At 40.6% G+C, this 12,011-nt stretch overlaps 1 protein-coding gene across 3 annotated transcripts in view; it reads left to right on the top strand.

Moving 5' to 3' along the window:
* The window catches only part of asap2a (ArfGAP with SH3 domain, ankyrin repeat and PH domain 2a), a 46,395-nt gene that overhangs the window by 8,624 nt on the left and 25,760 nt on the right, over positions 1-12,011 (top strand). For all 3 annotated transcript variants that reach the window (XR_009132370.1, XM_058090397.1, XM_058090398.1), the window contains exon 2: positions 7,465-7,537. Coding sequence is in view for 2 of the 3 variants with exons in the window: in XM_058090397.1 (XP_057946380.1) it covers positions 7,465-7,537 (73 nt within the window). In the remaining variant the exon portion in view is untranslated. The remainder of the gene's footprint in view (positions 1-7,464; positions 7,538-12,011) is intronic.

The raw sequence follows: 12,011 nt of genomic DNA, 5'->3' as shown, positions 1-12,011 counted from the left end.
TCTCCGGTTAGGCATCTCTGTGTGGAGTTTGCATGTTCTCCACATTCCAAAAACATGCATTTAAGGTTAATTGGTGACTACAAATTTTAGAATGTGAGTGTGAATGATTGATTGTTTGTCAATATGTGCCCCCCGCTCCTGGCTGGCGACCAGTCCAGGATGTACCCCGCCTCCCGCCTCTCTCAAAGAGAGCTGTGATACCTTTATGTCAGTAGTTACTGTAAGTATTCATGAATTATTGGTGGTTTGATTCTTCCTGTTGTTGCCGATTGCACTGAAGTTCGGTTAACAGCACCAAAGTTAATTGTTTTTAGTCCACCTTTTTGGTACACACTCGTGTTCACACCGTGTTAGCAGTATAATTGCACTCTATTTAGTTTTCGCCAAACCAAACCTTCTGAACCCATCCTCTTAACATGGTTATTGCGTAGCCACTTCATGTTTTTAGTGTGGTACTCAGTAATTCCTGTGGGATATCTGGTTTGAAATGAGAGGCGTTTCAGCAGCCCTTGGGGACTGGTAGAACTACGTTTGTGTTATCATGCGGAGACACGCTACATCCAGGCCTTCATTATGATGCAGCAGCTTTCTCTGGAGATTTTTCAGGGGCCAAAGGTTACAGTTCAATGCAAATCCACAATCTTAACCAGTCAGTGGTGTGTCAAAAAAGGTGGAATACCTTTTACGCAAAAGTCAGGGGATTGGACACTGGGGGTGGGGTTTCTTGGGATGTGGTGGGCAGTGGGGGAGGTCGAAAGCACTCATCCATCTATCTGTCATCTCCCGGATTCCCAGAGACAGCTCGTGTTGATGACTATTGTCCCCTGTCGGGACGTGCCTCTTTGTTAATGAACTCATTGCCATTGATTCTGTAGTCCAGGCCACTCTTGGGGTGGGGCTGTTTTGTGAGTGGGTGAGTGGGAGAGTCGATCCTGACAAGTTGGGTTGTTCACTTTCATTCAATGTTGTGACCCACAATTCATCTTCTGGAGAATGTTGTAACTCCACGGAGGCCTATGGGGTGTCAACAAACCTCAAAAATGCAAAAAGTGTGACGCTTTAAGTTGGTTCCACAATACAAAAATGTGTATCTATGTATGGGAAGATATTTAAACTATTTGTAATTGTGTACTTAGCACTGTGGCGTCTGGTTTTGGAGTTCTACAATGCACTATATATGTATCTTCTTCATAGTTTCCTGGAGATGAATCGTTGTGATCAGATGTAAATGTAATACAGTCACCCCCTGCTACATCAGGGTTTGAACAATGAAGTAATTAATAAATGACGGTTGTTTTGTGGTTGACTATGGCCTATTATACTAAGTCTAAAATATTGAAAAGCTACTTATACATTATAGTATTGGGGCCACTAGGTGTCAGTAATGATACATGACATTAAATTGCCTTCGTACTACATGTTGTCAGCCATGGCAAGTCCAACACGACATAGTTCTCCTCCCATTTTGTGTGGAAGTGGTACTGTAAGTTTTAGGCTTCTTACCTTCTTCAACATACCCTCACATTGTCAAAATGCTTTTCATGATTCTCTTGCTACTTCATCAACTTTATTAAATACCCTCTCAAAGTTTGCCTTGTGTGCCGTGTTTTTTTTTCCGTGTTTTCGGAGGTTGTTAAACATGGTACCATCAGGTATCCAACGACTTATTACATCATCGGGAATTGAAGCATACTCACTAAACCCACGTTTCTTGACAATGATGGGGAAGTGCTACAGTCGTCTGGGAAAACCAAACAGAAGAGCCAAGTCTTCCCTCCTTGTGTGAAGCTCCTCAGCAGTGAACATGAAAGTTTGTTTTCTCTTCACACCAGAGCTGATGTTGTCATCCCAGCGCGAGTTCTGTCAGTGTGTGGTGAAGATGTTGGAGCGGCCCCCGCTCTTTTTAGTGCTTGTTAAGGATCTGTAAATTACCACTTGAAGTTACATGAGACAAGATGTTTAAACCATTTTACCGTAAGGCTACATTTGGCATGCAACAATTAACATTGTTGCTATAGCTGATGGAAAAAGCCGTTCAAATTCCACTGAGACAAATTCTGAAGCTCCTTAACATCATTGTCTCATGTCAATAATCCCATGCCTCAAAAACAATAGTTTGATAATTTTGTGTGATAGTGTGCCCCTTTCTCCAACAATACAGTCCGCCTCAGTTTTACACAGTTATGCAGTTTTTCTGCATTTCAATTGCCAGGTTGGAAGTGTACCAAAAATAATTCATTGAAATCTTTTTTTTTTTGCAGGAAACCCGCAGGAATACACAATAGTGAATTTAGACAGGATTGTAAAGATTCCCTTTGTTTACTCTACATTCATCTTCTTTATTAAATACACTACTTAGGTGGTCTAATGCAGCTTTTGACATCCTGTCGAAGCTCCTACACAACTTGTGGTGGAAACACTAGCCTGATTATTTGGGTCCCAGCGAATACACAGGGCTGCGAATCGATAATTAAAAGTGGCAACAAATTTCACAATGAATTTTATTGAATATCCTAGGTTGGTTCCGTTTAAAAGTGAGGAAACGTAACAGTGAAAGGGCATGTACGTATGTTCAGTTTGGTCATCTTAATAAATGTGCTTTATAAATAAACTTAACCTTAAAACAGTGATGGTAGTAAGTCTGAAGTTTTAATTTTCTGATTGAATTACATTTCGACTGGGGTTAAAGTAATGTACTCATATTTGTACTTTATATATGCTTATATGTGTGTTTTATGTTTTTCTCTTTGGGCTATTAGCCCAATGCTGTAATTATTGAATTGTTGTAAATTGTGCTATAATACATACACACTCATACTGTACAATTCTTTCTAGTAAGAGTCTTAACTGAGCGCATCCTCGACATGATTGTTACTGATACAAGACCTCTGTCCATGGTTGAAGACGAAGGCTTCACGACAATGATCTGCACCTCTTATTGCTGATGTATGGACACACTGACTGTACTACACAAATGCTGACGCTATTTCTAATGTAGAATACTTTATTAATCCCTTTGGGATTCCCTCAGGGAAATTGGCATCTCCATTGCTCCATGTGTAGCGTATAGCACTGTAGAATAAAATATAAAAGAATATAAGATAAAATATTAAAATATAAAAACTCATTTTTTTTTGCATTTTTCCCCCTATATGCATCCTAAAAGAACTGAACTGTGACCTTAATACAGAGGTACGTATCGATCCATGACGATGGATCTAGATGTATGGATCTAGAATTTCCAGTTTCAAAATCTGCTTTAATGGCCTTGTAAAAATACATTTTGCTTCTTAATGCTTCATGTTTCCATGAAAACTTTAAACTACAGTTAGCCCGGGGCTGGCATGACGGCACACCAGATGTCTGAGAGAAGCACGGCCCAAGCATGGCCTGCCAGTGGTCCGCTAACTGGTACCCATCTACTCTAAATATTGCCTTTGCTCACTCAGCATAAAGAAAAGTTGTTTTGTGTATTTTTTTTCCCACCTGGACTCAGACTTTCCAGTAAGTTACCTGTGAACAGAACATGTTTGTAACAGCCTGACTGTAGCACAGCCTCCTCGGGTTTCTGCCTGCGGGATTATTTGGGGCGTGCAAAGCGGAACTATATATTTGACATATGTTTTGAATGAGTCACAGCTTTTCCGCAGCGGAGACAGAAGGAAAGGTTCCTGTGTTTACCCTCACTGCCGATGTGTGGAGCTGTGGAAGGCGGCATTGTCTGACCTGAAGTCCAACATCTATGAGGAGGACACAGGTGGAGAGCAGCTATATAATGATGCCCCCCCACCTCCCTGTTTAGTTTATATGGTGTTTGTGTATGTCTGGCAGATTTTATGTGGTTTTCTTAACAGGCTCTGTTTGTTGACTTGCAGGTTCTAAGATGTCTTCCCAAATACTCTTAAATTTGATAATTAAATGCCAGACTGCTGCCTTCTATTTGCCTGATTTATGTGGCAGATTGTTTCCTCACATGACTGCCATGGGAGGAAGGCTTAATGGGTTAAGCAAGGATAGTAGACACGCTGTAAAGAGACATCAGACGGTGTGTTTGCATGCGACGCTAATAATACTACAGATGAAAGATTACTTTGAACTGTGAGGCTTTTTTAATTTTTGACACATGTTGGAGGGGCGTAGCAAACCTCTGAGAGAAGTGGGACATTTTGCATCGTGCATACGTGTTGTCATCACAGGTACGTTAATGGTACAAACAATGAGGCCGAGTCGCTTGTCTGTCAGTCGTCTGGGAATATCTTCAGACAACCTACCACGGAGAGGCAAGCAACAGTTAAACAGCACAGCTGGATGGAGCTGCTGTGGTCAGTGACATTTTGGCCCCCTTTTTTCCTCATTTCCCCAAGGTATAATTACTGTGGGGAGAGAACTACATGGGAACATTTTTGTAAAACATTATAAGGATAACTTAATTACTGCAACACTACATTTTTAACCTAATATTCAAAGTAGTTTGGAAAAAATGTTAAGAGGTAGTACTGTGAATTATAATATTTGTGGGAAAAAAATGTTGTTAACGGAGGTATACTATCCATCCAGTGTTGCAAAAAGGATTCTTGATTTGTACTCTTGAGAATCCAATTGCGTCAGATTCGAACGTTCCCTAAATGGGTCCCTAAATACTTCTGAATGACTTGTGAGATAATGTACTACTTGAATTGACATGTTTCTAAATGCATGCACTTCTATTGTGCATCCAGCCACTTAACACATTACTCTCTAACCTGTAAGCATAAGTAAATGGATCTCCATGGCAACAGCACTCATGACCCACTCAGTAGCGCTGCGATCATGGTTTAGAAAGGTTTGCAACAGATGGTGCCCAATTGTAACCACAGCGATGATGTCATTTGTTAAGATGAGCATTATTTGAGTTTAGTCAGAGGGGAATCACTCCTGCTCGGGCCTGTGCTTGTCAGGGGCTGCCTCGAGGGGAATGACGCCTGGTGAGCGTGCTTGGAAAGCAGTTTCTATTGTGTGATTATTTGCCGTTATCCCACACTGTTGGAAAGCTCCCCAGCAACGGAAATTCCCCTTGGAATAGTTTCTGGGTTAAAACCGGCTAATTTTAGAGCGTGCTACAAACAAGGGGGCCGAGTCACTCGGCTGAAGGCTGCACCGCTCATCAGAGTGCAAACATGCTCTTTTCATATCAAAAGGTTTGATTTTGAATGTGTACGTGTGTACCAAACTGAGGGAGGAAGACCTCGAGTTAATGTGATTGGCTTTGACTGGTCAAACGGATTCACAGGCATCCTCTGGAGGTCAAGCAGAGGTCAAATAGGCCTTTAGATAGACCGCTGATTGATGGGCTTCCTAGCTTTTATGACATTTGACATCATTAGGTGAGTGAAGTGCATTCTGGTCTGCAAGGTTGGTCTTAAGGTTTAAATGAGGGGAGTTCAAAGTGCGGCCCCGGGAGCCATTTGGGGCCTGTGGGTGTTGTTTTTTTAATGGCTCGAGACACAAAAATAGAATTTCACAATTTAACAAGCAAAGTAAAAAGAAACAACAACAGCAAAAATCAGCAGTAATTTTACAAAAATAAAGCCACAATATTAAGAGAAAAAAGGCTGTAATCTAACAAGAAAAGAGTCTTAATTTCATGAATATTATCAAGAAAAATAATTTCATGTTATTAGCATAATAGCAGAAGATGTTTTTTGTCAAATGTCGTAATATGGGAAACAAATGTAAACGAAAGAAAGGTATAAAGTTGTAATTTTTGGAAAATGTGTTTGAGAAACATACAAATCAAATAACGATTTTGTATTTGTTTTAATTCAGTTGGGGAAAAAATACAAGAGGAAAATTTCAAAATAGTTGAAATAATTGGAATATTTATGAGAATAAACTTGTAATATTATGTGGAAAAATGTCATTTTAGTAATGCAGTTTTTTCCAATGAAATGTTTGTTTTACCATTATGCACTTCATACTTCTTGGATACAGTATGAAAAAACAAAACAACAACAACATATTGACAACTGTGTTTGCAGTGTCTGCAAATAGCCACCTTTATATCTCTTGTGTAAAAGACAACAAAAACACCTAACCTCTGTTTGGCCTCATCTCCTGCACAGCCAGATATGGTTTGCATTGCTACAGCGAAAACAACCATGTCTAAGATTAGTATCTTGTTAAATAAATATATATATAAAAATATACATAGTCTTGCTGCACATCGTGCAAACAAAACAGTAAAATTACCACTATACTCATGAGTGGAGATCCATTGTCTAGCACCATTATATGAAGATTGAACATTCAAAGCGGAGTCCTTGGTCGTATCAGTTACACTTATTTGTGTTAAAGCAAGACCACCTTAGTTTATGTTGTGAAAATGACCTTTTTTGTACAGTTTCAAAAGGATGTGTGACTGGGTAATGACACAAATGAGTCACTTAACAAACCCTCCAGGAGGCAAACATACACTTTTACACTTTATTTAGTTCCCCAAACGGTGAACTCCATATTGTAATTTTTCTTTTTGTTAGTGGATATATTTGTTTGACTTTTTTCAGCCCCCAATATTGGTATCGATCCCAAAATTGGTCAGGCTACAGTGAACACTCTAGCGCCATTTGTACAGTAATGGTTGTCAAGTTAATCGGCCACTCTACAAAGCCTCACAAATCCTACTGGCTTAACAGATTCATCATTTGAAATATGAGGGGTTGTGTGTGTATGTGTGTGTGTGTGTGTGTACAGTACTGTGTGTTTACATTGTGGTGAATGGGTGTCATTGTAGATTTTTTTTGTATGCAAAGTCCCATGCATCTGATATGTGTTAAGGAGGGAAGGTAAACGTGGCACCAGCTTTAGCCCACTTGGGCAGACGTACGCAATAACGTACCAGATCCCCCCTGTCTCCCCGCCCCAAATTCCCCTACTCTCTCTGAGAGACCTTCTCTTTTGATACAATGGTGCATTGTCTCAGCTGCATGGGCTCATGATCCACAACATTAGGTACAGCCACACAATATAATCCAAGGTAAATATATTGATATAAATGTCATTAGGTTGCACAGTTGTACCTAATGTTATGGCTGGTTTGGGTTGCTTTTCATGCACAAGTCTGCTGATGTGCTTGCCTTGCCACCTAACATGCTAATAACTATACACACACACACACACACACACACACACACACACACATTGACCCTTTCACACAATTACTGTAGGGAGCTCAATGTCTATTTTTAGCTTTTCCCTGAATAATGCATTACTTTGCAGTCAGTGTCGAGACAGGATGGCGACGCACACCACATGCATTCAGAGTGTCAAAATCAAAGCCCTTGGCCTGTAACATCCTATTAACTGGTGAAACAATGATGACTTGAATTAGTCATTTCCTGGAATATCCACAATAAATGTGAGTGACCTGAATGAAGTCCTCGTTGTCTGACGTCTCTCATTTTGTGTATGATTTGTGTTTATTTTCAGGCGCTGGACGTGGACCGCAGTGTTTTATACAAGATGAAAAAGTCAGTCAAGGCCATCTACACATCTGGTTTGGGTAAGTCTGCCTTACTGTTAGGTCAGAACTTGCAGTTAGGGTTCTTAGCATGGTGGAGCGACAGAACCAACTTATGTCGAAGAGTAGATAGATAACCCTTTTAATAGGGTAGTTCACCAGCAAATGGCAACAGTAATTGAGGCACCCATAAAATTGTCTACTTTCTCCACAGTGCTTGCTTTCCCCACCTGCAAGCTTTACCCGGACTGGGCATTTTCCTCAGAGACTGTCTATTATGATCAGATTAGATCCAGAACCCTCCACCTGTCTTTCTTCAATATGCCTCACGTAGCTATAGTGGTATACAAACATATATATATATATATATACACACCTTGAAACCAGTAACCAGCCCTTCCCAAGCTGGGTTCCAGATAAAGGTCCAGATTGAGGAATTACTTTCTCTCCTTGAAGTGGGGACAGGTGGGGGGCACTGGCACACCAAATCCAGCAGATGGAGCTGTGATGAAAGAAGTTGTCCCTATTTTAATGTAATTAGTGCCGTCTTTTGGCACATGTTTAGGTTTGTTTGGCCTTGGCTGAGTGTGTCTCTTGATTTAGGGATGGGCATAATAGTCCACTAAGTCATTGGTTATCCGTTAATTGTGTGGAATTAATTGTTGATGAATCGCATCCCTGCTACATACTGTACACCAGGGGTCTCAAACACGCGCATTTGGCCCGCAGGACACTAGTTTGAGGCCCCCGCCTTGATATGAAAGTTTACTGTTAGTGCGGCCCTCGCAAGTTTGATATGGATGCTGTATGGTATCATATACCCAGAAAAAATTATTACGTTTGATTAATGTTCATGTTAAAGGTTAAATAACTGTTAATAGTTAACCTCCCTATCCGTGTGGAAGTGGTAAGTTTTTGGCTATTTAAGTTTAAAGGAAATAACTTGAAGGCTACCATTTAGGTCGCTAGCTCTCTAGTTTGCGAGTTAGCATGTGTCTCAAGACCCTGCAGTTGCGCAATATGTTGTAAATAAAAAGAGTATAAATGTGACTATTTGTCATGTCTACAGGGCTCTAATAATGCTTTGTTAATTTTAATCTGAAAAAATAATTTGTCTACCCACCAACTATATGTGGTTTCTTACGTTTTTATTATTTGCCGTTTTATTATTATTATTATATTTATTTATTACTGATTGATTGATTTTCTTTATTCTTGATTTGTTCATTTATTTTTCATCTTATTTTATGCAGAAAAATAAAAATGAAGATATTTGAGAACAGTGGAATGTTTTATCAGAGCTTTTCTTGTAGAAAATCAAAACCAAAGCAAAGTTCATTAATTTTTCTGTTTTTAATAAATGCGTTTTTTTTGTTTTTTTGGAAAACCTGATGTGGCCCAGTCTCGCCCGGACCCTAGCTCCAGTGGCCCCCAAGTAAATTGAGTTTGAGACCCCTGCTGTACACGAAGACCTCTGCCTTAAAATGAGAATAATTGATAAATCATTCATTTCTATAGTGCATCATCGCAAAATTGATATTTGGCAGCCTGCTGCTATAATATTTATTTTATTGCACTAGGGCATCACTCAAAGGTTAAAGCAGTTTTAAATCCATCAGTCACAGAGTCTGGCAGTATTGTCAATCTGCTCGGTCCGGGAGTTGGTGCCTATTTCTCCCCTCTCACAGACACAGGAACTTATTCTGCAGTCAGAACACGTACAGATTCCCGTTCATGCACCGGAAAGATGCACAGTGTGTGTATGTGTGTGTGTGTGTGTGTGTTATGTTGATTGGCTGTGCCAGCGCTGGGTGTTTCCAGCATCTTTTGTTTTGGCCCGACAGAGGCCCCCCGCTGAATGTGAGAAAGAGAGGCAGCGAGGGCGAGAGACATGCCAACAATGTGCTGAGCATGTCTTTCTCTGAACAGTGAACTCTGTTGTGTGGCCCTAGCGACAGCTGTCTGATCCAAACTCTCAAAGGAACAGCTGGGAGGGCCACTGAGGCACGGACACACGCCTGCTTTCACCTCCCGTCACTCATTAACACGCATTGCCGAAGTTGGGTCTCTGTGGGTGTCTGCGTTAACATTAACAATATGCCTTTACATGTGCATAAGTACTCTAGTTCAGCAGTTGCCACATTTATGAGGCTGCTTTCATTGCAAAGAGGATTGTAAGCTGTAACAACAAAATGATGAATCCCTGATAGTGTTGACAGTAAAAACACTTCTAAAGTTTAACCAAGGCACTCTCACATTAACATTTGTTATCAGAAAACCTATGACGCTAATCTACCGAGAGCCTCATATGTTTAGAATGCAAACAGGTCGAGTCCATGAAATACAGTGCGGTGTTTTCCTTTCGGGCTCCTTAATCAACCAAGACAAAGATACGTAAATATCCACGGGAGCATTTATGAAGAATGATTCATGTTGTTGCAGCTTTAGAAGATACTGCAGTGTATGGTCCATTGCCTAGTTTGGATCAGATGTGCGTTGCTGTAACCCATTGAACCTTAAAGGTACTGTCTGTCATGGTTTTGCAATGGGAGCGCTCACGTTCAAACGTACTATATCCTGCCTTCTTTCTGCTAAGAGCATGCAAGCAGAAAGAAAAAAAACTTTTTTCTACTCAGAACCTGCATGTCGTCATCGGGTATTGTAAAATGCAGTAAACACAACATGTGAAACTCATTGTGGCCACTCAGTGGCACACACACAACCACACTAGCATGCTAAACTAAGCTAACCCTACTAGTTTCCATTCACACCAACCTGAACCATTTCAACTGGTTTAGTTCAGGATGAGGTGGTTTAGTGTTTATAATGATTCTGTGCTATAATTGCGCGGTTCGCCCAGTAAATACTTCCCCACATTTCATTCACATCAATACAGTCCACCCCACCGCTGTCATCTACTCAGCTTGTTTAGTCATTTTCTTATCACTGGAAGAATTTATACTGGTACACCAGTATATAAAAATGATCAGCCAACCCTAGCTGAGGAAGAATTTGTTCTGAAAAGTCCACCGATGTCTTTGGCCTTGGTTCTGTTGGAATTAACGTTTTTTGCACTTGTGTTACTGTAAATATGAACGACATGTTTGTCATTCGTGTAGACCAGGGGTCGGGAACCTTTTTGGCTAAGAGAGCCATGAAGGCCAGATATTTTAAAATGTGTATCTGTGAGAGCCATATACATTTTGAATGCAATAAAATGTGTGCATTTTTATGTAAGACCAACAGTTTTAGATATAATGGGCTCTAATTATGTAGACCAGGCACACTACCCCACGCCAATGGGGTGTGGCCAGCATACTTTCGTGAGCAGCGCAGTGTCTAATAATAAATCAAATACTTGCTGCCATTAATGCAACTTCTGCTGCTGCATAGTTTTGAACTGTATTCAGTACACGTATTTCATTCTTTTGGCCATCTTCACCAGAAGGCTTGGTTCTGCAGCTTTAGCTATTTGACTAAAGGAGGAAAGTTTACATTTACATGTTTTTTTGACATCTCAATGACCGAGGTAGACTACAGCATTACCCAGTAATAATCAAGTTTTGGTGTTTGACCTGGAAAATATCATCAGGAAAGATAGATATGGTTGGCCGTATTGCAGCAGAATATAGATGGACGAATTAAAATGCATAAGAAAGTTGTTGATTTTGAATATTATTTTCAACAGTCATTTCGGTGATGGTTTACTTTAAAATGTTAGCAAAAATACATTTTTATTGTGGTAAGAAATGCTTGAGAGCCAGATACAGTCATCAAAAGAGCCCTACCTGGCTCCCGAGCCATAGGTTCCCTACCTCTGGTGTAGACTGATTGGTTAACGTCTTTTTACACTAAGTCATGTAAATCATGACTGTGGATGCTGACACATGATGAAGCCTCTCTTTCCCCTCTGTATGTTTAAAGAATGAAAGTTTCCTCATGTGCTGGGAAATGCGTGACTCATGAGCACAGGCGGTGGGGGGGTTCACCAGTGACTGGCTCAACCCTTGGAGAATTCACACCCCCGGTTTGACTTGGCCCGACTTTCTTGTGAGTATATGATGAGGAGAAGTCCGAATGGAGAAGATAATGAGTTGGCTTGCATGCCGAGGATGGGGGTGCTTGCAGGCTCTGAGCACCTGAAGCAAGAAAGGAAGACCTGGGTAGCTTTGGGAAAAGAGCATTTGCTGTAGGGACCTGCCAGCTTGTCAGCTTGTTAGCGTATGATAAATAAAGCATCATCATCATCATCATCATCATCATCATCATCATCATCATCATCATCATCCTCTACCTGTCTAAGTTTCCTGCTGGAGCAGATCTGCTCACCCCTGAACTAGCTGAAAAACAAAAAACTGATGAATTCTGAGTTTCAGCACCCCCAGCTCTCAGGACCCAGCTGTTAAATAATGCAGCACTTAGGGCCATTTGGCATCATAGTTGGACTTGTCTTCTGGGGTTATTCCTGCACAAGCACTCACACAAACACCCTTCTGGCAACAGAATAAGATTTTCA

The sequence above is a fragment of the Doryrhamphus excisus genome, chromosome 13 (assembly GCF_030265055.1).
Source record: "Doryrhamphus excisus isolate RoL2022-K1 chromosome 13, RoL_Dexc_1.0, whole genome shotgun sequence".
In the NCBI taxonomy this organism is placed as follows: domain Eukaryota; kingdom Metazoa; phylum Chordata; class Actinopteri; order Syngnathiformes; family Syngnathidae; genus Doryrhamphus; species Doryrhamphus excisus.
The sequence above is the reverse complement of the archived record's forward strand: the minus strand, read 5'-3'. Positions and strand labels throughout refer to the sequence as shown.